Here is a 27,102-nt window from a genome sequence, read left to right as displayed (position 1 = left end):
ATAATTTAAGAATTATTCACTGTAGACTTTTACTTTTAAGTTGTAAATTCACTCATACACATGAATATTATTTCTCCTGTAGGGGGCAGTCGGCTCGGCCTTGGGCCATCACTAGAGGGAGCCAGAGAGCACAGTATTAATTATAATCAGTGCTAATCAGCTCCACCTGTACCTGGGTCTGTTTAAGGAGAGCTCTGAACTCACTCACTGTTCAGTGTGGACTCAGAATGTCTACGTGGTGGTGTTCAGTGCTCAGCTGTTGAGCCCTGTAAATGTTCTCCTGCTAAGTTCTCCAGTCTACTCTCGAGTCTAGGCCTGAACTCTTAGTTTATCCTCCAGACTTTGGCTTGCTCTGCACTCGGGTCCATCCGTGTTTCTGGAAGGGGATCACTGGGATGAGATCTCACCTCCAATCCCTGGAGATTAGGGTTCAAAGCCTGCATGGAGTGACCTCCTTGTTCCATTCTACCACACACAGATCTAACCAAACACACTGGATCATTACATAACAAACACACACCAACGCTGTTAACCATGAAACTGTATTTTTACAATAGTTCCTTTATTTTATTTCAGTTAGAAATTTCTGAAACACAGTAAATACAGAGAGTACCGAGTTTCAAGTCCGTGTAAGAACAAGATACAGAGAAGATAAATATCAACATGTGTATGAAATTGTATGGAACGACTTTACAGTAAATGTACAAGAAGGTTTTCGATTCTGTTTTTAAAATGATGTAAAGATCTTCAGTATTCAGAGTGTCTACATGATTATTATTTACAATGCATTTTCTTTTCTGTGTTATAATGTGAGATTACTTCTACTCATATACATGGCATGTTGTGACCTGAGAACCGGAGATTTATTATTATTATTATTATTATTCCAGCCTGAAGTGAGGTGGAGCTGAGTGGATAAAGGATGTGATCAGTTACGGTTATTGCTGTGGAACTTCTGCATCTGAATGTGAATGATTCTGCTATTAATGCTGTAAGACAGAGAACAGGACAGAATGACAACGTTAAACACCATTCTCAAGAACACCACTCTCTCTCTCTCTCTCTCTCTCTCTCTCTCTAAATATTTAATAGAATAATGAACAGTGTTTTGAGGACCAAAAAGGATACAATATTCTCAGAATGACAGGGTTGAATATCTTCATTTAAAATCATTTTTATTTAAATATATAAAAGAGCTATGTATTGCCTTTTGGGAACTGAAGGTAAGATTAGGATTAGGGTCTGAGGTGTGTGTGTGTGTGTGTAGAGAGAGAGAGACAGCAACTCACTGTAGTTTCTCCAGTTTACAGTGTGGATCCTTCAGTAGATCAGAGAGCAGCTTCACTCCTGATTCTCCTGGATTATTGTAGTACAGATTCAGTTCTCTCAGGTGTGATGAGGTGTTTGACCTCAGAGCTGAAGCCACAGCAACACAACCTTCATCTGTAATACCGCAGTAAGACAACCTGCAGAGAGAAAACATCTCACTTACAGTGTAAATCTTTACTACACAACATACACAATCTGTATATACAGTACACTTACTGTGTGTGTGTGTAAATCAGTATCTCCAGTGTACAGTGTGTGTGTGTACCTCAGTATCTCCAGTGTACAGTGTGGATTCTCCAGTCCAGCAGAGAGCAGCTTCACTCCTGAATCCTGCAGGTTATTCTCACTCAGGTTCAGTTCTCTCAGTCTTGAGGAGTTTGAGGTGAGAACTGAGGACAGAGCTCTACAGCTTTCCGCTGTCAGATTACACTCACGCAGACTGGAAGAGAAATGATGAAATATGTGAATATCTGATTGATAAATGAGGTGAATTTCCATCAGTTGGGGGATCAATGTCCACCACAGATGATTGGGGGAGTGGAAGCAGACATGTTTGTATTGTGTGTAAATGTAAATGGGTTAAATGTAAATTGTTGGGAAAATAAAATCAGTAATTGAAGTTATACATGTACAGTACTGTGCAAAATTCTTAGGCACCCTGTTTTTTAGTACAAACTTATAGTTGTAATTTTTATTATTTTATGACTTCTGCATTATCGAGTCAGTACAAAAACATTTTAGATTTCTCAACATTAATTTTCCAGCCCAAAATGAAATGGTACAGAAAAATGTTTCTATGTCAGTAAAGAAAGTAGAATATTATGTAAGAGACCAATTTTCAAACAAAAACGTGATGAAGGCTGCTGGGTTTTTCAGTTCAGAATACAAAGAAATACAGAATGTTCAAATCATTCAAGTGTTTTCAATCAACTCAGTCCTAGTGAATTTTTGGATTTTTATGGCTGCATAAGGCTTCTGTAAAGTTTGGACATAATATCATTTTTCTGGGATAAGTCACGTATAAAGACAATCAATTCTGTTGGTAATTTTCACTTACAGTGCTGTGAAAAAGTATTTGCCCCCATCCTGATATCTCATTAAATAGTTTTAGATCTTCAAATGAAATACAACATAACAAAGGCAACCTGAATAAACACACAATACAGTTTTCATTTCTTTATTTTTTTATTGAACCATAAAAAATTATCCAACACCTATCACCTGTGTCAAAAACTAATTGCCCCCTTAAAATCTGGTTGTGCCACCTTTAGCAGCAATAACTGCAATTAAACACTTCTGATACCTGAGATCGGTCTTTCACTTACTTCTAGGACTAGGATTTACTCCTACGCTTTGGATCATTGTTTTGCTGCATAATCCAGTTGTGCTTGAGTTTCAACTTACGGACTGAAGACCCAACTTTCTCCTTTAGGATTCTCTGGTAGAGAGCAGAATTCATGTTTTCCTCAATTACTGCAAGTTGCCCAGGACCTGAAGCAGCAAAGCATCCCCACAACATCTCCTGTAGGTCCTTTGATATTGTCCTTGGCTCTTTTGTGACTTCCTGGATGAGTAGTTGCTGTGCTCTTGGAGGAATTTTGGAAGGTCGACCACTTCTGGGAAGGTTCATTACTGTAAGAGTCCACTCGACGGTATCCAGTGATGTGGTAGAAGGATTTCCATGTGTTCCTGTCTTTTCAAAGCGATGTGAATACATTTAGATTATTAAATTTGTAATTCCGATTTTGTTTGACTCTCTCTTAAATTAAATCTGACTCCAATTGTGTCACATACCGTGGTTGAAGACGGAAGCAGATGCGGGTGACAGAATCAGGCATAATAATCCAATGGAGAACACAAAGGTTGTGGTCGGTAAATAGGCGAGGGTCAGGCGATCAGGCAAATAAACAAAACGGGACTAGGCAGAAATCGAGGTCGGGGACGGAAACACAGGTCAACGGAAACTTTATTAAACACACGTGAAAAGGGCTTAGAGAATGGCTGAGAAAACAGAACATTACTTTGCGAAGTCTCTTTGCTTCCAAAGTCTCTCTTATGCTGTTGTGTGTGTTTGTAATGAGATGCAGGTGTGTGTGATCAGAACTCTGGGGAAGGTGAGCGCGTGCATGTGTGGGAAGTGTAGTCCTCAGCGGCCATGTTTGTAGTTAGCGGTGTTTCCTGGGAAACCGAGTCGTGGTTGGGCTGAGATATGACAAATTGTATGAAACTCAGTGTTGTATTTATTTCCTAGTTATTTGTATTTTTATACTTTTGATCTTTTACATTTGATTAATTCTAGTTTATTCTATACTTTAAATTGTGCTCATTCATTTAGATTCCATGTCGAGTCTCGCGCCGGTCGTGTACACAGATCTTCCGGTCACAAACTCGCCAGTCTTGGTCATTAGCCAGAGGTAATTGATTAATACTATTTCGACAGCCGCCCCATGCTTACCCTTTCCTAAATAATAATTTAGTCCCATTAGTTAGTAACACTTAATAATAATAACGAAATTTCTAGACATAGGTCATGACCACTAAAATCTACAAAGATAGACCAATAATATCTGAGTAAAATTAGCTTTATATAATCATGCCATACTTTCCTATGTACACATTAATTAGAGAAATATTACAATAACCAGAGATTCACCTTAGTTAGACTTGGTCCATCAACTTTATGTTGTCCTAAACAGAAATTCTTTATTGAGCCTGTACACTCTAAGTACATTTAATTTAATGCTAATTGTTATCCTGTACTAACCAGATCACATATTTGCTGTAACAAGGACTTAACGTAATCTACTAGAGACAATAATTTCAGAATAAGTCAGAATAAACAAGTCTAATAATTTATTTAACCAGGTATAAACACATCCACATCCAATACTACTTAATAATAAGAAGAAAGAATTACATTCAACATTACATTACGATCTCATTCTAAATATAATAATACAACATGATAGAGACAACACTTACATACCTGGTAGAGAAAAACTACACACAGTGATCGTGTGGGAGATCTGTCTACAGATTCCCCGAATCTTTGGCCAGCTCTCCCCTAAATACCCAGATGCCCTGTGGTCCACCAAAAGGTGCTGTTTGTGATTATAATTTGATGTTTGTAGAAGGATGTACCTTATTTACATACAGGAGGTAATTTGAGTGAGGGACCCTGGGAGGATATGCCTTTAATAGTATGCAATATTTTTATTTGAACTGCTGGTGAGGGAATGAGAACATATTTCCAGTTGCACTGAGACCTTTTGTATAATATAGTAAACATGTTATGGAATGTACATGCAGTATCTCACAAAAGTGACTACACCCCTCACATTTTTGTAAATATTTGATGATATCTTTTCATGTGACAACACTGAAGAAATGACACTGTGCTACAATGTAAAGTAGTGAGTGTACAGCTTGTGTAACAGTGTAAATTTGCTGTCCCCTCAAAATAACTCAACACACAGCCATTAATGTCTAAACCGCTGGCAACAAAAGTGAGTACACCCCTAAGTGAAAATGTCTAAATTGGGCCCAATTCTCATTGGCCCAAATAAATTGGCCCAATAAATGGCATGAGGAATTGAGTGCACGTGCTCGGAGTCATATCCAGAGGTTGTGTTTGGGAAATAGACGTATGAGTGATGCCAGCATTGCTGCAGAGGTTGAAGGGGTGGGGGGTCAGCCTGTCAGTGCTCAGACCATACGCCGTACACTGCATCAAATTGGTCTGCATGGCTGTCGTCCCAGAAGGAAGCCTCTTCTAAAGATGATGCACAAGAAAGCCTGCAAACAGTTTGCTGAAGACAAGCAGACTAAGGACATGGATTACTGGAACCATGTCCTGTGGTCTGATGAGACCAAGATAAACTTATTTGGTTCAGAAGGTGTCAAGCGCGTGTGGTAGCAACCAGGTGAGGAGTACAAAAACAAGTGTTTCTTGCCTACAGTCAAGCATGGTGGTGGGAGTGTCATGGTCTGGGGCTGCATGAGTGCTGCCGGCACTGGGGAGCTACAGTTCACTGAGGAAACCATGAATGCCAACATGTACTGTGACATACTGAAGCAGAGCATGATCCTCTCCCTTCGGAGACTGGGCCACAGAGCAGTATTCCCGCATGATAACGACCCCAAACACACCTCCAAGACAACCACTGCCTTACTAAAGAAGCTGAGGGTGAAGGTGATGGACTGGCCAAGCATGTCTCCAGACCTAAACCCTATTGAGCATCTGTGGGGCATCCTCAAACGGAAGGTGGAGGAGCACAAGGTCTCTAACATCCACCGGCTCCGTGATGTGGTCATGGAGGAGTGGAAGAGGACTCCAGTGGAACCTGTGAAGCTCTGGTGAACTCCATGCCCAAGAGGGTTAAGGCAGTGCTGGAAAATAATGGTGGCCACACAAAATATTGACACTTTGGGCCCAATTTGGACATTTTCACTTAGGGGTGTACTCACTTTTGTTGCCAGCGGTTTAGACATTAATGGCGGTGTGTTGAGTTATTTTGAGGGGACAGCAAATTTACACTGTTACACAAGCTGTACACTCACTACTTTACATTGTAGCAAAGTGTCATTTCTTCAGTGTTGTCACATGAAAAGATATCATCAAATATTTACAAAAATGTGAGGGGTGTACTCACTTTTGTGAGATACTGTAGACCTTGGGTGTGTTAAGATGATCTTGACACCGAGAGAGAGAAGGGTGTGAGGAGAGAGGATGGAAGAAACAATGTAGTGAGGATCTCCTAGTCTCCACTCAGCATGATGTGCTAATACAGATGGAGATGCTAATTTCGTGAGAGAGAGGTTGAGTGTTTGTTCTTGTTCTAGTCCTTTGTCCTTTAACCCTCTTACCCCTAAGTTCCCACAGTATTATGTCCCATAACCCTATATTCCCCAGAAAAACAGCACGCCAACCCTGAGTTCCTGGGACAAAATCAACATTTTAATTGTAACATTTTTAGGCCTTGAAACAACTTCTAATAATGTATTTGTGTAATAGTACTTTGAAAATGAAGTAGTTCAGTGTTTTTACTAAACTTAGAGCACAATTCTTAACTAGAGAAATGACGAAAAATGCTTGCTAAAATCCTTCTAGTCATTTAGAAGTACCGTACGAGCATCAGCGTGGTCAATGCCTTTATAAATAATAAATAAATAAATGCAGTTTAGCGCCAAAAGTCAAGTTTCTGGTGATAATCAGAGCAGCAGGTAGTGTTTTCACGAATGCACAGAGATGGTCAGGTTATGACTCCAGACCCCTGCAGTGTCAGTCGCACTGGTTGATGCTGAAGATGAAGACGGATCAGGGTCTGAACCAGGAGAGTTTGCGTCTCTATCAGTTTCGGTTTCGGTTTCAACATCGCCTGAACTTTCACTGCGGTCACTATCTAGAATCCTCGCTCTCGCCTGTGTAACTGTGTATGTTTTCTGTTTTTTTCACTGTTTTAGATGTACCTGTGTTCACTGTAGGTGTGACTTTAGCTGGAACACGATTAGCTTTTCGCTTTGGCATTTTTAGTTCATTTCAACTAGTACACCAATATTCACGCTTGGATCAGCTTCATTGTAATGATGGCGTAATGTCATAATCACGTCGTGACGTCATCAACCTTCCGGGTCAAAAAATTATAATTAAATAAGTAAGGAATCATAGCAGAGTAATGCCGGTACACCGGCCTTACGGGGATAACGTTTACACTGTAAATCCTCTATATCGACCTTACGGGGATTTGGCATAGATGACCAAGCCGGTCTATCGTCCTTATGGGAATAGGTCAAAGACGGGCAAGTTGGTTTTCCGGCCTTACGGGGTAAGAGGGTTAAGTGAGTAGTTCTCTCTAGGTTGAGACATCTTGTTACCAGCCTTACAACTACTGTGCTGAGTTTTTCCATTTGGAGATACCGGCTCTCACTGTGGTTCTTTGGAGTCCCAGAGCCTTTGAAATATCTTTGTAACCCTTCCCAGACTGATGTACTTCAATCATCTTCTTCCTCATCATTTCTGGAATCTCTTTCAGTTTTGGTGTAGTGTGTTACTGGGTAAGACTTTTAACCAACTTCATGCTGTTGAGAAAGTTCTATGTAAGTGTAGATGTGATTGAACAGGGTTTGCAGTAATCAGGCCTGGTTGTGTCTCATCCAGCTGAACCCCATTATCAATGCAGACTCATACATTTGGGGAATTAGTAACTACGGGGGACAAATATATTTTCACACAGGACCAGTTGGTATTGGATGACTTTTTTGCTTCTATAAAAGAAAAACTTTTTCACAGCACTGTATAAAGTGATGATCTGACCTCTGTGTGTGTGTGTGTGTGTGTGTGTGTGTGTGTGTGTGTGTGTGTGTGTGTGTGTGTGTGTAGAGACAGTAACTCACTGTAGTTTCTCCAGTGTACAGTGTGGATCCTTCAGTAGATCAGAGAACAGCTTCACTCCTGATTCTCCTGGATTATTACCGTTCAGATTCAGTTCTCTCAGGTGTGATGAGGTGTTTGACCTCAGAGCTGAAGCCAGAGCAACACAACCTTCATCTGTAATACCGCAGTAAGACAACCTGCAGAGAGAAAACATCTCACTTACAGTGTAAATCACTCAGCTTTACTAAAACAGCATACGTAGTCTTTATATACAGTACAGTGTGCGTGTGTGTGCGTGCGTGTGTGTGCGTGTGTGTGTGTATACTTCAGTATCTCCAGTGTACAGTGTGGGTTCTCCAGTCCAGCAGAGAGCAGCTTCACTCCTGAATCCTGCAATTTATAATTCTTACTCAGGTTCAGTTCTCTCAGTCTGGAGGAGTTTGAGGTGAGAACTGAGGACAGAGCTCTACAGCTTTCCTCTGTGAGTATACACCAACGCAGGCTGGAAGAGAAATGATGAAATATGTGAATATCTGATTGATAAATGAGGTGAGTTTCCATCAGTTGGGAAATAAACTGTTTCCCTGAACACAAGGTTCTGACGTCAGAATAAAATATAAAACAAAGAGATTGTGTATTTGTACTCGGACAGATCCACGTGTCTCAGCTCATATCAGATGATGTAAATAGAGGTGTAGATAGAGGTGTAGATAGAGGTGTAGATAGAGGTGTAGATAGAGGCAGAGACACAAGATCTAACGTGATACATGAACATAATGAAGGTACATGAGTGTGTAAAGGGAAAGTAAGATTGTACACTAGATATAATTTATCTATTATAAAAGTCACATAAAGACAATCAATTCTGTGTTCATTTTCACTTAACGTGCTGATCTGACCTCAGTGTGTGTGTGTGTGTGTGTGTATTTGTGTGTGTGTGTGTATTTGTGTGTGGGTGTGTGTGTGTGTCTCTGTGTGTGTGTGTCTGTGTGTGTGTCTGTGTGTGTGTGTGTGTGTGTGTGTGTGTGTACCTCAGTTTCTCCAGTGTACAGTGTGGATTCTCCAGTCCAGCAGAGAGCAGCTTCACTCCTGAATCCTGCAGGTAATAATTGTGACTCAGGTTCAGTTCTCTCAGTCTGGAGGAGTTTGAGCTGAGAACTGTAGATAGACCTCTACAGCTTTCCTCTGTCAGATCCTTCCCACACAGACTGGAAGAGAAATGATGAAATATCAGAATACTGATCACAAACACACAAACCAGTTATTATAGGAGGACTTTTATTTTGAAACTGTGCTTGGTAGGACTGGAAAAGCCCAGAATCTTTTAGGTTTCTAAAATAACTTCAACTTTGCATCATTTCTCCTCAGTCTCTGTGACTGGTCCGGCAAACAAATGGAGCAAATGTTCTATTACTGGTTATGGGGAAATATCACCGTCTATCATTCCACTCTAACATTGTCATGGGAGGTTGTTGTCTTGTGTGTGTCGAGTTTCATTCAGTCTCGTCACCACGGGTGCTTCTCAATACTTAATGGGTGCTATGTTTTGTTTTTTGTTTTTTTTAATCCTACTATTCTTTTCCCTAAAGAAATCTAATATAACTACAGTAAATGTTCTTTTGTTGGAATAATATTATTCAATTCGGAGTACTGAAGTCCACATTTACTTGGCACTGTTGGGGATCCTCGATCTGCAGTTAGAGCACCCCAGATTATTATAGCATGGACTCAGTGGAGGACATTTGTCAGTTAAACATTGAACTCCAGCATAGTATAATAAAAACAGGTTTCAAGATTAGTAATGCTGTTCATGCCAAACTCACCCTACCTATCTTATGTAACTTTAAATTAGTTACATTAGACAAATTTTGCTGAAATTATAATTGATGGTCAAATTTGGTCTATTACCCAAAGACACTTAATATTTAACATAGTAACAGATACTCACATACTTTAACCAGTTGAGGAAGAGAATAAAACACCAGCCGTGAGTGAGAAGAAGCAAAGGGTCCAAGTTTATTGTTCCATCACACGAGATACACACCGTTGATACGTCCCAAAAGTGATCCCAATATCCGGAGCTGAAGCTCCCCTATTTATACAGTTTTCTAAACCCAAACACCAATATGTTTAGAATTAGCTTTCCCAGGACACCATTACGTATGTGAATGAGCACGTTTGAGAGACCCTGTTCCCACAGAGTTTGCTGTTCCCAGGGACCCTTATCTCGCAGCCCTAGCCGTTCCCAGTGACAGTTATCCTGCGGCCCTCGCCGTTCCCAGCGACGGTTATCCTGCGGCCCTCGCCGTTCCCCTTATCTCGCAGATGCAGCACAGCACAAATACCCTTATAAATGGCCCGTCTTGGTTCTCTCTTAAAAAAATATGACCTTCGTCTGTGTCACTCCTGACTGGTTTCTCGTGAGGATTCACCACACCTTCACACACATTATGAGTAAGTTTCTTTCATATTTGTTCTGCATTTCTGTTTTATAATGCTTGCATGTACTTTACCTCCTCACATTATAATAGTCTGTTTCTATTTTTCTGCATGCCTTCCGTGTACATGTGCTCATAGGCCTCTGTGTGTGTGGGTCTCTTTGCCTGTACTCCCCAGTTTATAGGATTCATTGTAAATAATACAATAAATCATACTGTTAAATCTAAAGTGTGAATCCAACTCATCAATGTCGCCTCCCTCTTCTATATGTCTAAGGTGCCCGTCGCTTTTTCTTCTTTCCTTTACTGGAGGGGCTGGATTTGGATCTGAACACTCGCTATCAGCTTGCGCATCTCAATGCTGACATCACTAAGCTACTCGAAGTTCTCCGCACCCCCTCTGGGAATGCGGGGTTCCCCCCACCTCTCAGATACAGAATCCGCCCAGCAAATGTGTGTGTGGACGCCTCTACACAGACAGACCCTCTACCTGTCCCTTCCTCCAGCTATCAGACTGATGGTGACACGGCCTTCTCTGACCCAGGCTCTGATCACTCTCCCTCTTTCTCACCTGCCAGTCCTGAGTACTCTCCCCCGTACACCTCAGCTGGCTATCCCACGTCCCCTGGTTGCACCCCATTTTATCACCCGTTTTCACCCTACCGCTCTCCCCGGGACTACAGTCCCACCAGCCCAGTGAATTCTCAATAAAATTACATACTATTCATACTTGGTCTCCCTCGTGTTTATTTCACGTCTGGTTTACATCCAACATAATCTACAAATGGCACAGATTTCAAACTATTGCCATTTTGTCCAGGACCAGCTGTCCCAGCAGATCCGCAAGGTTCTGAATCGTGAATCTTAATTGCCACGCCACCTGATCACGGCAGGTCTATAAATAGGCATGATGTTACACAAGCTTCAGATACCGGTCACGCCCAAGGGCGCTTCTCACAGCGTGGAGCTCACGCAACGTTGAGTTCCCTTTGGAAGGGATCTTTCCTGATTTTTGGTTTGATGGACACTACTTCATAGGGTCATTTTACTGCTGTAGATCAACGTTTTGGTGAAAAATACGATTTTGGCACAAATTTATGTTGAATTTCAAACAGACAATAAAATAAATGTTGGTGTGTATCGTTCTCTGCTCATACATTCTGATATCTGGGTGTGTGGAGTGAACCCGAGTACAGGTGGTGTGTTCATGTCAGAAGTTTGGTTTAGTGACGTTACTGTAAAACGTGAACAATCTTCTGTAACAGTACCAGAAGTTTGTTTAAAGATGATTAGAGTAATTATTAACCAGCATTAATCCAAACAGTGCAGTTCAGTGTTACATTAAAATAATAAACCATGCAGTAATACATTTATAAATAAAAATACTCACTCAGCTTTTCTGGAGACTTTGACCACTGGCAGCAGCTTCAGAAGACATTCCTCTGATGGGTAATATTTACTCAAATTAAACTCATCCAGATCCTGATCTGAGTTCAGTAACACAAACACCAGAGCTGACCACTGAGCAGGAGAGAGTCTGGTTCCCCAGAGACACCTGTAATCTCCTCTGTTCAGGTAAGTCTGTACTTCCTGCACTAGAGAATGATCATTCAGTTCATTCAGACAGTGGAATAGATTGATGGATTTCTCTGGAGATGGATTCTCCTTGATCTTCTCCTTGATGTACTCGACTGTTTCCTGTTTGCTGTGAGAGCTGCTTCCTGTCTGTGGCATTAAGCCTCGTAAGACAGTCTGATAGGACTCCAGTGAGAGACCCAGAAGGAAGCGGAGGAACAGGTCCAGGTGTCCGTTCTCACTCTGTAAGGCCTTGTCCACTGCGCTCCTGAGGAGATCAGACATGTCTGACTTTGTGAGAAGATCAGACAGATCAGTGGTTTGTTGTTCTGTTACATTTCTGCTGATGAAGGAGAGAAACATGTATAAAGCAGCCAGAAACTCCTGAACACTCAGATGTACAAAGCTGAACACCTTCCCCAGGTGAAGCCCAAACTCCTCTCTGAAGATTTGGGTACACACTCCTGAGTACACTGACGCTTCTCTCACATCAATGCCACACTCTCTCAGGTCTTCCTCATAGAAGATCAGGTTTCCTTTCTCCAGCTGTTGGAAAGCCAGTTTTCCCAGTGCCAGGATACTCTCTCTGGTCTGCTGAGGATCAGGGTCACATTTCTGATGGTACTTTTGGTCCTTTTGTTTGATCTGAAAGATCAGGAAGTGTGTGAACATTTGAGTCAGAGTCTTGGGGATCTCTCCACTCTCTGCTTCACCCAACATTCTCTCTAGAACAGTGGCTGAGATCCAGCAGAAGACTGGGATGTGGCACATGATAAGGAGGCTTCTTGAAGACTTCATGTGTGAGATGATTTTATTGGCCAGGCTCTGATCACTGATCCTCTTCCTGAAGTACTCCTCTTTCTGAGGATCACTGAACCCTCGTACCTCTGTTACCTGGTCTACACACTCAGGAGGGATCTGATTGGCTGCTCCTGGTCGAGAGGTTATCCAGAGGAGAGCAGAGGGAAGCAGGTTCCCCTTGATGAGGTTCGTCAGCAGCACATCCACTGAGGCTGACTCTGTCACATCACACAGTCTCTCATTCTTCTGGAAATTTAGAGGAAGTCGACACTCATCCAGACCATCAAAGATCAACACCACTTTGTAGGAGTCTATTAATTGTAGTTTTCTCATTTCAGGGAAAAAGTGATGAAGAAGATCCATCAGACTGAGATGTTCCTGCTTCATCAGATTCAGCTCTCTAAAGGGAAGTGGAAACATGAAGGTGACGTCCTGATTTGCTTTTCCTTCAGTCCAGTCCAGAATGAACTTCTGCACAGAGACTGTTTTTCCAATTCCAGCAACTCCTTCAGTCAGAACTCTTCTGATGGACTCGTCTTTAAAGAGATCATTACATTTGATGGGTGTCTCCTGTGCTGCTGGTCTCCTGGACGCTGTCTCAATCTGTCTCACCTCATGTTCATTATTGACGTCTCCACTCCAACCCTCTGTGATGTAGAGCTCTGTGTAGATCTCATTCAGAAGTGCTGAACTTCCAGGCTGTGAGATTCCTTCATTAATTCTTTTAAACTTCTCTCTCAGGTTGGATTTCAGATTTGTCTGATACACAGAGGCCTCAGACTCTAATAAACAAAGTAATAACATGTTTTAATGCAAAATCACTTTAAATAAATAAATTAAATATTGATGTACATTCCTGATTAATGTATTAAATTTAGAAATAAAAACATATACAGTGCAAACTAAAACTAATTTCAGATTATTAATATTATTGACTAATTCATCTTGATAAATTGAATATGATGTGTTTAAGTATGAACAGAATTTAAGTTGATAAAATAAAGTCATGACTCAGAGCTCTTACTGTTGTGCAGTGTGTTAGCGAGATCTGTGTGGTTCATGTTCTTCAGGACGTGCAGTGTGATCTTCAGCGCTCCGTCTCTGACACTGTGCAGATCCTCCTCATCCTCCACCTCCCTCTCAGTGCATGCTGGGTAATCTGGACTCAGGAGCTTCCTAAACCTCTTCAGCTCTTTCTTCATCAGAGTGATGACTTTGTGTTCCAGCTCCTGGTTAGAAACACACAGGAACACATCTAAATATTATAATGTTACACACTGAGAGATGCTTTTATTTTATAAAAAGAAGAAAAGTCTCTTTCCATTCCCACAGTTACAGCTGAAATTCTGTCTGATTACCCATAATGCTGCTGCACATGGATAAAACCGTATACACACACCTTGAATATGGAGTCCAACTGATTTCTGCTGAGGTTTGATTTCTTCTGTTGTGGTCTGTGAAGAAATGAAACACATGATGTAATATAGACTATATGTATTCATAGCTGCACAACACACACTAACAAATACAGAGACAGATATTTAACACTATCCTACAAACACAATACACTGATTTCAGGATTTCCTCACTGACACTAACATGTTTAGAAACAATTGTTTTAATGAATGAATTAAATAGTTATATAATGAGACCAGTGAGTTTGATCAGGTGGAACACTGCTGTAAATCTCCTTACTGTACTGACCTCGGATCAGGAGAACTGGCTCTGTCTCTGAAGTGAATTGGATCATCCATTGACTGGTCACTCTTCATGGACACACAGCTGGGTTCTGGTGAGTCTGATCTCTTTCCCTCCATCATTCTACAACACAGATATTATTACAGACAGAAATTAAGGGAACTGTACATGTTAATATAATACGGATTGTATACAGATGTTTGTATATAAACTTTGAATTAACTCAGAACCTCTTAAACAATCTTAATCTTAGTCTAATAAGCAGCTAATTAAATAATACAGAATAATAATATGAAAGGCAAGTCCTAGCATTCTAACCAACCATATTATGTCTAAAATGTTTAAAAGGTGCAGACATTAAATAATCAGGTTAAAATGTGAAAAAAAAATACTTTATGAAAACAACACATACTTGTACTGTGTGCAAATACATTTACAGGGTTCTTTTCAGCTCAACTACTGCTTCTAACTGAGTCAGTGTTTGGCTGCTATCCAATCAGTAGCTCCAGGGCCATTTCTGAACATTTTGGGGCCCTAAACAACAACTAACTCAGGGCCCCACCCCCACACCAATCATATTACTTACCACATAAGAATGAACAGAATTAATACTTCATTATCTTTGATGAGAGAAAAACAGTTTGAACAAGATACTAGACATGAGATAACTCTACATCAGGGTCACATCATCATTTCTGTTAGAGAAAAGAAAAATAAAGAGCTAACAGAAACTATTAAAGTGTTTCCCTTGTTAGGTAATTACATTTATTATACTGATTATAATCATTATAATTTTTTATGAATGCATTCTTTTGTTTAATCACATTTTATTGGATAGCAGCTGCCGTGATGAGAAACAGGATTAACCAATCAGCCCTACATGGCTGTGTTTATCTGTGATTACTTCTGATCACCTGTATTTACCTGTGATTACTTCTGATCACCTGTATTTACCTGTGATTACTTCTGATCACCTGTATTTACCCGTGATTACCTGTGATTACTTCTGATCACCTGTATTTACCTGTGATTACTTCTGATCACCTGTATTTACCTGTGATTACTTCTGATCACCTGTATTTACCTGTGATTACCTACAGCCTTGTGTCTACAGCTGAATCACAGACGTGGTGATATTCAGTATAACAGCACTCTTGCTCATGTGATATTGTTTAAATATTTAATGTAGACTGTTTAATGCAATCAAGTTAAATATCTGTGTAAATGTAATCTGAGTGTAAATGTGTCCCTTCTGTATTTTGGTTGGTGAGAAAATAAATAAAACACCTCACTGTACTGACCTCAGACCAGGAGATCTGTCTCTGTCTCTGAAGTTAGTTATGAGATGCATTGACCGGTCGCTCTTCATGGAGACACAGCTGGGTTCTGGTGAGTCTGATCTCTTTCCCTCCATCATTCTACAACACAGATATTATTACAGACAGAAATTAAAGGAACTGTACACGCTAATATAATATGGAATGTATACAGATGATTCTATATAAACTTTGTATTAACACAGAACCTCTTAAACAATCTTCATCTTAGTCTAATAAGCAGCTAATTAAATAATTCAGACAAAATAAAAGACAAGTCCTAGCATTCTAACCGACCATATTATGTCTAAAATGTTTAAACGGTGCAGATATTAAATAATCAGGTTAAAATGTGAAAAAAAAAACTTCATGTAAACAACATATACTTGTACTGTGTGCAAATACATTTACAGGATTATTTTCAGCTCAACTACTGCTTCTAACTGAGTCAGTGTTTGGCTGCTATCCAATCATTTCATGTATAAAACATGAAAAAAAAAAAATAATAATAAAACAAATATGTTTGGATTGTATACAGATGATTGTAAATCAACTTTGAATTAACGCAGAACCTCATAAACAATATTAATCTAATAAGCAGCAACGTAAATAATGCAGACAAAATAAAAGGCATGGTCATTCTGACCAACCAGTGCTAAACAACAACTAACTCAGGGCCCCACCCCCACACCAATCATATTACTTACCATGTAAGAATGAATAGAATTAATACTTCATTATCTTTGATGAGAGAAAAACAGTTTGAACAAGATACTAGACACGAGATAACTCTACATCAGGGTCACATCATCATTTCTGTTAGAGAAAAGAAAAATAAAGAGCTAACAGAAACTATTAAAGTGTTTCCCCTGTTAGGTAATAACATTTATTATACTGATTATAATCATTATAATTTTTTATGAATGCATTCCTTTGTTTAATCACATTTTAGCAGCTGCTGTGATGAGAAACAGGATTAACCAATCAATCCTACATGGCTGTGTTTACCTGTGATTACTTCTGATCACCTGTATTTACCTGTGATTACCTACAGCCTTGTGTCTACAGGTGAATCACAGACGTGGTGATATTCAGTATAACAGCACTCTTGCTCATGTGATATTGTTTAAATATTTAATGTAGACTGTTTAATGCAATCAAGTTAAATATCTGTGTAAATGTAATCTGAGTGTAAATGTCCCTTCTGTATTTTGGTTGGTGAGAAAATAAATAAAACACCTCACTGTACTGACCTCAGACCAGGTGATCTGTCTCTGTCTCTGAAGTTAGCTGGGTAATCTTTTGACCGGTCACTCTTCATGGACATACAGCTGGGTTCTGGTGAGTCTGATCTCTTTTCCTACATCATTCTACAACACAGATATTATTACAGACAGAATTAAGGGAACTGTACATGCTAATATAATATGGAATGTATACGGATGTTTGTGTCTAGCAAGTTTGAATTAACACAGAACCTCTTAAACAATCTTCATCTAATAAGCAGCAAAATAACATAAGACTGTTTGTATAATAATAAAAGAAACAAAGCCAATAGAAAAGTGCTGTGGAAATATAATAAAGGTTGAGAAAAGGAACGTTAAATTCTATTTTATGATTTATTTACATGAAATGAAACTTGTAAATGAAAAACTTGTAATCCTGATCGTATTCCCATTTTTTACTGAATGTACCTGTAATCTGATGACTTTGTTTTTGACGTAATTGTAACGGATTACAGTCACCAGTTTTTTGTATCCTGATTACGTAACACCGGTACATGAACTCTGTTACTCCCCAAACCTGATAGTGTGTAATAAATGTGTATAATATATAAATATATAAAAATAAGGGACTTAACCCTTAGCAACAGTGAAGTGGTATTAGTGCCCTTACAAATATACAACATGCCCAAAAGTGACAGAAACGTGTGAAGAGATTATCCATGAGCGTCTTTGAGCTGTCAGTGAGGTGACCAGTGAGTGGAGGTAGTGGAGGCATGAGTGACAGAGAGGAAGAAGGAGTGATGACTGGATTACAGTGTATTCAGGATCCTGATGCCAGTAGAAACTGTTTTTCAGCCTGCTGGGTCTGGGTTGAATGCTGGGTCGTCTGCCTGATGGCAGTCTGATAAATAATCTGTGTGCTGGATGACTGCCTTCTGTGGTGATTTTGCGAGCCTTCCTCAGACATTGTGTGTGGAAGATATCCTGTAAGACTGGGAGTTTGTTGCCAGTAATGAGTTCAGCTCTGGTAGCTCTGGTTCAGTGGTACTGGCAGGAGAGCAGTGTATAGCAACAACTGAAACATCCGTTCCCCAATGAGAGTTCACCAGAACACAATCCACACTGCCTCTACGCTTACCAGAGTGTTGTTCTGTCCTGGCGGTGAATGGTGAAACCAGGCGGTGTGATTCTTCTGTCTGGAATTGTAGTGTCCAGCCAGGGCCGGCCCGTGGTATAGGCGACAGAGGTGGTTGCAGAGAAATTGTTTATGAAAAGTGACTGTATGAAATCTACCCAGTCGTGTGGGTGGAATTGATGATATCCGTGTCTATACGAGGGACTTTAGCAGCTGCAGAGAGGAGCTTTTCCATCGCCCAAGAGTGTGTCATTGGACTTGCATTGATCAGCATCAACCATGATGTGCCTCAAAATGTGTCTTTTGATGCAGTCATTGATGACTTTGCTGCAAAGAAGTCATTTTTTCTACCCAAACGCTGGGTTGAGACTTTTGGGTCATTTAATTGGGTTATTTTCTCAGTTTTGGGTAGTTTTGGGGTAGTTTTGTGTAACCCAACCGCTGGGTTAGTTGAATCACTGCCCCCCCCCCCACCACCACCACCACCACTACCACTTTCTTCGTTAGCTTTGGCGAACTTGTTTGTAACATGTTTGGATGTTTTAAAAGTCTCCTTTGATCAAAATCTGATGTTTTCGTCTTAAATATATGACTTATTTGAGTCATTTCAAAGTCTATATATAAACACCACTTTATCAGCTCTAGCAATACATTTCTGATCATCTTGTTGTGTATAAATAAAAGAGATACCATGTTGATATATTTTTTATAATGATTTCACAATTTTAAAGAGTAAAAATAACCTGAAAATATTAACCCATTAATGAAATAAAATGAACCCAGTGTTTTTGTAAGAATGAAACCATCCTTTTGGTTGGAAAACAACACATTTGCCGGGTTATAATGAACAACCCAACGTGATGGGTTAGTTTAACCCAAAATGTGTCCTGTCCTGTATTTACCCAGGCGTTGTTCTGAAGATAACCCAATTCGGGTTGTTTTTAACTCAGTGTTTTCAGAGTGTATTTTAAAATTCAGAACAGATTCTCAAACTTTGCAGAAAAAGTGTCAGTTTATTTTTATTTTATTTTTTTACCCAAATGTGAACTTCACACTGTTGCACTGTAGTGTGCTGGAATGGATCATGGAGAGCTTCCTGGAACTGCCCAGGAGTTTACTGGAAATGTGATAGGAATTAACTCATGTTAGTTGTTTAAACTTTACACGCTTTCTCTCCCTCTCTAAACACACACACACACACACACACACACACAGACACACACACAAAACCTATCCCCAAATATCTCCAGCATCAGTATTAAAAAGATAAACGCAGTCGGTACAGTACAGAATCAACAAGTCTTCTTTCTTATTTTAATATACTTTATCTCAGTACTGTGACACTTTCCTTCTATTTCAAGTTTACCTTCCCATCTAGTCCTTGAGAGTAAATGAATGTCTTATAAATAAATATGATAAAGCTACATAGAATTACTTTGTGTTACTGTGTGTTTAATTAATCCGAGCGTTAAATTCGTCCATGTTCTTGACCAGCCACTGGACATCTGTGAGTGTAATTGTAACTGGTCCGCTCTGCCGAGCCCGGCTACACTGTGTTGTGTTCTGGTGCACAGTAGACACTGGACACCGGCGTATCTTGTTGAACCTAGGTTTATTATTAGAGTTCAAATAGAGCAAAACGTCGTCATACAGGATTTATCTTCACAACACATCTCTCTCAGTCAAACTCAACGCCGACTGACGAGAAACCGAGAATGACGCGATACGTCTGCTACCGATCAGCAAAGAGTTATAACACAAATAAAGTTCTCCCAACACCAAGAACAGCAAACTATTAAATAACCATGAAGGATTTTGGGGAAATTAATACATTTTACAGCGTAACACATGCCATAAAAAAACACACATCAAAAAAATGTATTTCCTATTTTTCTTATATCTGTTACATAATAACAAGTGGGGGACTGAAACACTTTTCCCGAGTTCTGCACAGAATCCTGCACATCTGTCTCTTTAGCGTTTCTTCCTCCTACACCGATGAGACTGTAAACCTACACCCGGTTCACACCGCATGAGGAGCAGAAGCAGAGCAGAAGCAGTTTGAGGTGCGAGTGGCGCATGTGCTTTCGCACCAGCAGCGTTTTACACACAGAAACTGTACAGCGCTTTGCAGAAAGGTTCTCGGGTTCCATATTTAATCTCCTTGAAAAGCAAACCAAAAAGTATAAACAGTTATTGTGAGTGATCTGTTCAGGAGTTTTGTTAACTTGATCGTTTTCTGTTTTAGTAACCTATCAGTTCTATTCAGGCACGGACTGGCCATTGGGAAGTTCCGGAATTTTCCCAGTGGGTCATGTGAGGGCTGGGAATTATTTTCTTAAATTAAAATGCTAACATAAATAGTATTTTATAGTAAAACAAATTTTTACCAATAATTATATAATATTTGGAACGTGGTACGATTAAACACCACCACAGATATTTGAAGCTGACCAGATGTGCTACCCCTGTTTCTACTTTATTTAGATTAACATGACAGCTTGAACTACCGTTAGCAGATCCGAGCAGGTAGGACAGATCGTCAGAACACCGGCATTATACAGCGGTTACATTCCCTGTTGCCTGCACTGCTGCAGTCCTACAACACGGCACAGGAGCAGTGGGTGAGCACCAATGGTGACGCAAATGCACAGCGCAGAAACGATGCACGCTCGCAAGGTCCGTTTGAAGCGATGATCTGATGTCTGGTAGTGTTTGGTCATATCGTATGATCCAACGTTTGTGTTAAATCAAACCCCGGATCAGTGCAGAGTTCACGTACAGAGACACGACATTATCACGTCTTAAAACTAAAGGACTTTATCATTTCAGTAAAAAATCAAATAGCAGTTTTTCATCTAGTGTAAATTCAGTGTGTATACAGACCCCTCCAAAAGTATTGGAACAGAAAGGTCAATTCTTTTGGTTTTCTAATTTATTTTAAGACTGTCTGTTCCTATACTTTTGCTCACATGTCTAGATGTAAATATCATTAAATGAAAGCTGAATTCTGATCTATCGTCTCATCTACATCTTTTGATCTGAAACCCAAATGTCTTCAGTGTTTAGCAAAAACCCAAAAGAATTAGTCTTTCTGTTCCAGAACTTTCAGCGTGTTTTATTAAAGCTTTAGATTTAGATACTCACTGTGTTTTTACTCCTGAAAAGTCTTAAAGTTTAAAGTTATTTCCCATCGACACAAAACACAGCTGCTGTGTTTCCCTTCCTCATCTGACTGGTTTGTTGGACACACACACACACACACACACACACACACACACACACACACACACACACACCCATGACTACAAACAAAGCCAGTCCGGTCAGAGGGACAGAAGCAGGATTCAGAGTTTAGAGAAGTTCATTATCATAATATTTGCATTGACATTTCCATACAGGTGTGTGTGTGTGTGTGTGTGTGTGTGTGTGTGTGTGTGTGTGTGGTAGAAAAGTGAAAGTAATGGTAGTGATGTTTATCCTGTAATATGAGAGCATGAGAGCTGCAGTGGAGCAGTCAGTAACAAAATGAACAGAAATACAAACTTAACTGAGGCCCAAATTAAAACATGAACAATAAGTTCAGAAAATAGGAAGTCTCACAGGGAAGGTCAGAACATAGGAAGTAATAAAAGAATACATGTGACAGTCAGTGAAGAGAAAGAAATAAGAACAGTGGATGTTTATCTGATAGAATGTACAGGAAGAATGGAAACACAGGGTCGTTTGGTGTAAAGCTCAGAAACCAGGACACTGAAGCAGTGAAACGTGGCTTTAGGAGCAGCTCAGATCTCAGAGAATGAAGTTAAAGACCTGGTGTGTGATGTTTAGTTCTGTAGTTTATCCAGTTCACACCTCAGACCAACAGTAGACTTCATTTTTATCAACAATACCCATGTCCCTTATGCAACAGAAATCAATGTACCAATGTCAATACATGTATATTTCCCCAAATGTAGAAGGGGCAGTGGGGCGTGGTCGAGCAACAGCTGCGGATGGAGAGGAGACAGGTGGAGCCTGCAGGTAACACTGATGACTCTCACTGGTGTCTTATTACAGCCAGTCTACTTATATGTGTTACTTTGTGCTTCCTGGACAACTGAAACCAGAGAGACAGAGAGAGAGAGAGAGATACAGAGATACAGAGAGAGAGAGAGGGTGATGGGGAGAGAGAGAGAGAGATGTGGAGAGAGAGAGAGTGTGTGATGTAGAGAGAGAAAGCGAGTGATGTAGAGAGAGAGAGAGAGAGAGTGAGTGAGAGGTAGAGAGAGTGTGCAACACACACACACACACCACGGAGTGTGACCTGGAACTTGAACAGGGTGAAACCTGCAAGTTAGCGATGACCCTTTTTTCTTTTTCTTTGTCTTTTTGATTGAGTTTTGGAAAGTGTGCTGAAAAAAGTCTGGTGTAAATAAACACGATCCTGGAGCTCTGCTAAAACTCCTCCGTCCTCCCGAGTCTTCCTCCGCACCCTTACACAGCGGGTCTGCAGCGCTGCCCAAACTGGTGAACAGTTGTCTGTGGATGAGGGCTCTGTTATTGACTGGACCTACCATACACAATCATCCACAGAGTACACTACACTGGACAGAAGATATTTACCGTGGGATTCACCAGCTCTGAAATGGACACGGCAAACACACCACTACAGCACTATTCACACTGAATGGTCAATGACCTGCACTTATATAGTGCTTTTTTAACCGTAGCTACAATTAGGCAGCTCCGTTCGTGACTCACTCTCTTCTTGGCCAAAGGGAGTTGGGTGTCAGAGCCTTGCGGATCTGGGCCAGCTGCTGCCGATGCAGCCAGCCTGCTCAGGTCCTGGGAATTTCGTATTGATCTGGAAGAGGAGCCGGTGACAAGCCATGTTCTATCTCTTGCTCTGTCTTCCAGGCCCGGCTCTCCGCCTGACTTTGGAGCTCGCGTCGCGATGACTCCTTCTACTATGGAGAGCCAAGGAGCTCCAAGGAGCCAGTAGGGGTGCCATTGCACCAAAAACAGAGAGCAGCTCTCAAGCATATAAAGAGCTGCTTGAAGTGATTACTAGGGCAGTTGAAAAACTAAATCTAGACTGGCCCAGGGAAGAGGAAGTGGCTCGTAGCAGGCTGGACAAGTGCTTTCTCCCCAGTGAAAATAAATCTCCCTCACACAGCAGAAAACTCCCCTTTTTTCCAGAAGTGCATGATGACATCACACTTCTGGGGGAAAACCATACAATAGCCATGTTTATAACCCTGCGACGTCCAATTATTCGGCCATCTTGGGGAGTGAATAGCACAGCTATTTAGCTATGCTGAAGGTGGAGGAGGTGCTTGTGAGCCACCTCTCTCCATTGACGGCAGGTAAATTATGGGGGCTGGCTTTGCCTTCCAAGCCATGTAAGGGCACCTCAGCATTGGTGGGTAAAGCCTATGCTGTAGCAGGTCTTGCTTGTGGGTCACTGCATACAATGGCAGTGTTGCAGGCCTACCAAGCAGACCTGCCTAGTGGGCTTGACACTGGGGAGGGAGTTGGGCCCGAGGCAGTGGCAGAGCTGCACCGTGCCACAGATTATCTCTCTGGGCGACCAAGCAAACAGCCGGTCATATAGGCCGTTCAATGGGTAGCTTGGTTGCGATGGAGAGGCACCTATGGCTCAACCTCTCAGGGATGGTGGACAAAGATAAGGTCTCCTTGCTGCATGCCCCTGTTAAACCTTCCGGTCTGTTCGGCGGCACGGTTAATGTCATCACCAACAGGTTTTGTGAAGCAAAACAGCAAACGGTTTCATTCAGGCAGTTCCTCCCCCTTCATGTCAAGGTCACTACGAGTGGAGCCAGGGCCAGTGCTAATGCAAGGGAGGTACAGAAGGCAAGTGTGGCAGCCTGCCTCCCCCCACGCAGAGCCTGGGGGACTGGGAGGCCACAGTCGCTGCCTGCTAATAGGCCTGATCTGAGATTGATCATAAAGGCCAAGGAGACACAGAAGGAGTGGTTCTGAAAGGCCGTGGAGGGACGTATCAGGGGATGTGAGATTGTTAGGGCAGAAAGCCCCCAGTGCAACTGTAGGGCCTCTCTTAGACAAGGCCGTCCCAAGTTTTCAGTGTTCTCTGGTCAGTGAGCTGTCACAGGGAAATGAAAATCTGATGCTTTCCCTCCAGCAGAATGTGGAAAAGTTAACATCACTAAAAGACCATCTGGCAGCATGGAAACTCTCCTGTCAACTCCTGTCAACTCTCTCCAGCCTGGGCATCACTGGAACAGTTCTGCGCTGAGTGAAATCCTATGTCTCAGACAGATCCTTCAAGGTATGATGGAGGGGAGGTATTTCTGAAACTCAGCAACTCACAACTGGCGTTCCACAGGGTTCAGTTCTGGGTCCACTCCTCTTCTCTATCTACACTACATCTCTAGGGCAGGTGATTGAGTCTCATGGCTTCATATATCAGTGGTATGCTGATCTCACCCAGCTCTATTTGTCCTTCCAGACTGACGATCTCTGCTTGCCTGTCGGACTTCTTGGTCTGGATGAGGGAACACCATCTTAAGCTCAACCTGGCAAAATCTGAGCTTCTCGTTATCCCAGCCTGTCCCTCAATCAACCACAACCTCACTGTACAGCTCAGCTCAACACACTCAAGCCAACTAGGACGGCCAGGAACCTTGGGGTGATTCTTGATTACAGCTTGACCTTTACAGACCACATCTCAACAACTGCACGGTCCTGTAGGTTCATCCTGTACAACATCAAGAAAATCCGACCCTACCTCATCGAACAGGCTACACAGATATTAGTCCAGGCTCTAGTCATATCAAAACTGGACTACTGCAACTCACTACTTTCGGGCCTCCCAGCCAGCTCCATCAAACCCCTTTAGATGATTCAGAATGCAGCAGCACGCCTCGTCTTCAACCAGCCCAAGAGAACTCATGTCACACCCCTCTTCATCTCCCTCCACTGTCTTCCTGTAGCTGCCCGCATCAAATTCAAGGCCTTGATGCTCACCTACAAGACCTTGTCTGGAACAGCGCCCCCTACCTCAACTCTCTCCTGAAGGCTTACGTTCCCTCATGCAATCTGTGATCGATTAGCGACCGACGCTTAGTAGTTCCTACTCAGCGTGGCTCAAGGTCCCTTCCCAGAACCTTCACACTAACTGTTCCTCAGTGGTGGAATGAACTTCCAACCTCAATCTGGACCGCAGAATCTCTCACCATCTTCAAAAAAACAGCTAAAGACCCACCTCTTCTGTGAACACCTAACCAACCCATAATTTTTATTATTTTTTTTAATTTGCACTTACACCTCTACTCTGCACACTTTGCTTCTTCTGGAACTCAATTAATGGATCTTGTATGGTAGCACTACTTGTATTGTTCTCTGCTTGATATATCTCTTTGCTTGTATTTTCTCATTTGTAAGTCACTTTGGATAAAAGCATCTGCTAAATGAATAAATGTAAATGTAAATGTGGAAACTACTGCCAAATGTGTCTCCATGGGTTCTGTCTACCATAGAAAAGGGTTACCGGGTCCAGTTCTGAGCTTGAGCCCCCCGGTTCAGAGGTGTGCTCACATACAGTAGTCAGCACAGAGCAGAGCCTGACGTTAGCACAGGAAGTAAGATCCCTCTTGGACAAAGGGGCCATATAATATGTACCCCATTCCCTGAGGGAGGGAGGTTTTTACAACCATTATTTTCTGGTCCGCACAAAAGATGGGAGTATGGAGCCAATTTTAGATTTGCATCATCTGAACCGTACTCTTCGGACATACAGGTTCAAGATGCTGACCCTCAAACTTATGGTGCCATAGATTCAGTTTGAGCACTGGTTTGTGATGATAGATCTAAAAGATGCATATTTCCACATAGGAATATCGCCCAGTCACAGGAAGTTCCTGAGGTTGGAGGCAACACATACCAATATTGGGTTCATGCTAGCTTTATCTCCTTGCACCTGCAAAAAGTGCATGGTTGCTGCTTTGGCTCCTTTGTGACTCCAGGGCATCTGTGTACTAAACTACCTGGATGACTGGTTAATTGTAGCACAATCCAGGGAATTGGCGCTTTAATATTGAGATGTTGTTCTCGCCCAGATGAGGCTTTCTGCCCTCCTCCATTCCTCGCACCAGAACAAGAGAAATTGCACCTATTGTGTCCAGTAAGGGCTCTCTGTACTTATGTCCACCTCTCCGTCCAGTGGCGTAAGTCAGAGCAGCTGCTAGTCTGCTTTAGCGGTGACAGTAGAGCACAGCTCTATACTGTGTCGAAGCAGCACATCTCTAATTGGATAGTGGAAGCAGCCTCTATCGCTTATGAGGTGTGCAGTCTCGATACGCCTCTGGGCATAAGGGCTCATTCCACTAGGGGTGTCGCCTCCTCGAAGGCTTTGTCCAAAGGGGTATCCTTAGAGGATGTGTGTGCTCTGGTGGAGTGTCTTGCAGTGACCTGTAGGCTCAGATCTTTTTGAACAGGCCGTACCCTCAGTATGACAGAGTGAGTATTGTCATTCCCACAGTGTGAAGCTCACGCAACATTGAGTTCCCTTTGAAAGGGAACATCTGGGTTGTAACCCAGTTCCCTGAGACCCAGCGAGGCCTGTCTATTTTATCCTCCGAAGTTTGGCTTTCTCATCCGTGTATCTGGAGGAGGATCACTGGGATGAGATCTCACCTCCAATCCCTGGAGATTAGGGTTCAAACCCTGCATGGAGTGACCTCCTTGTTCCATTCTACCACACACAATCTAACCAAACACACTGCATCATTACATAACACACACACACACCAACGTAGTTAATGACACTGCAATTTTATTTGTATCTTTAAAATTAGCTAGTTTTAGTTCAGTGAAAAACAAGATACACATTTACAGAGTAATAATTTATTATACAGATCCAGAGCAGGGCTCAGCACATCACTGACACTAGGAACAAATGTGTAAAGACTGTAGAAGACTGTTTTTATTTATTTTTTATTATGTTTTTACCTGGATGGAAATGTTGATTGATAAAAATTCCAGCAGCACTGAACTGATTCACACTAAAGTGGCTCTTATTCCCCAGTGCAAATACTTTTTTGCTCAGAAATGTTCATGTTTGTGGATTTGTTTTCTGTATTACAGTGTGTACTTCACACTAACATAACATAATACATTTCTTTCCGCTACTGGTTGCTCTAATTTACTGCAGATTTATTTATTTATTTATAACAGTAACAGCCTTTTT

General features: G+C 41.4%; 1 protein-coding gene across 3 annotated transcripts; it reads right to left on the bottom strand.

Moving 5' to 3' along the window:
- Positions 1-541: 541 nt before the first annotated feature.
- On the bottom strand, positions 542-21,307 carry LOC128617992 (NACHT, LRR and PYD domains-containing protein 12-like). 3 transcript variants are annotated; one of them, XM_053641355.1, is made up of 13 exons: positions 21,039-21,307; positions 16,784-16,900; positions 15,516-15,632; positions 14,221-14,337; positions 13,916-13,970; positions 13,541-13,745; positions 11,531-13,298; positions 8,734-8,910; positions 8,028-8,204; positions 7,723-7,899; positions 1,595-1,768; positions 1,290-1,466; positions 542-989 (listed from the first exon to the last, which is right to left on the bottom strand). In XM_053641355.1, exons 2-13 carry the CDS (start codon positions 16,855-16,857, stop codon positions 929-931), a joined length of 3,279 nt encoding a protein of 1,092 aa, XP_053497330.1. In that variant the 5' UTR covers positions 16,858-16,900; positions 21,039-21,307; the 3' UTR covers positions 542-928. The 3 variants fall into 3 exon arrangements, with proteins under 3 accessions (XP_053497330.1, XP_053497400.1, XP_053497478.1); XM_053641425.1 differs by lacking the exon at positions 16,784-16,900; XM_053641503.1 differs by lacking the exons at positions 15,516-15,632; positions 16,784-16,900 and having other exon boundaries at positions 21,039-21,306.
- Between the last annotated feature and the right edge of the window lie 5,795 nt (positions 21,308-27,102).

Source organism: Ictalurus furcatus, chromosome 1 (genome assembly GCF_023375685.1).
Source record: "Ictalurus furcatus strain D&B chromosome 1, Billie_1.0, whole genome shotgun sequence".
NCBI lineage: Eukaryota > Metazoa > Chordata > Actinopteri > Siluriformes > Ictaluridae > Ictalurus > Ictalurus furcatus.
The sequence above is the reverse complement of the archived record's forward strand: the minus strand, read 5'-3'. Positions and strand labels throughout refer to the sequence as shown.

Bases quoted from the DNA above. Each gene is read 5' to 3' on its own strand.
- LOC128617992 (XM_053641355.1), bottom strand. From the start codon at position 16,857: ATGTCCATGAAGAGTGACCGGTCAAAAGATTACCCAGCTAACTTCAGA. The intron at 7,900-8,027 runs GTATACACACAC...TTCTCTCTGCAG, and splicing joins TGTACACTGGAGATACTGAA to GTTGTCTTACTGCGGTATTA. The intron at 1,769-7,722 runs GTGAGTTACTGT...TTTCTCTTCCAG, and splicing joins TGTACACTGGAGAAACTACA to TCTGCGTGAGTGTAATCTGA.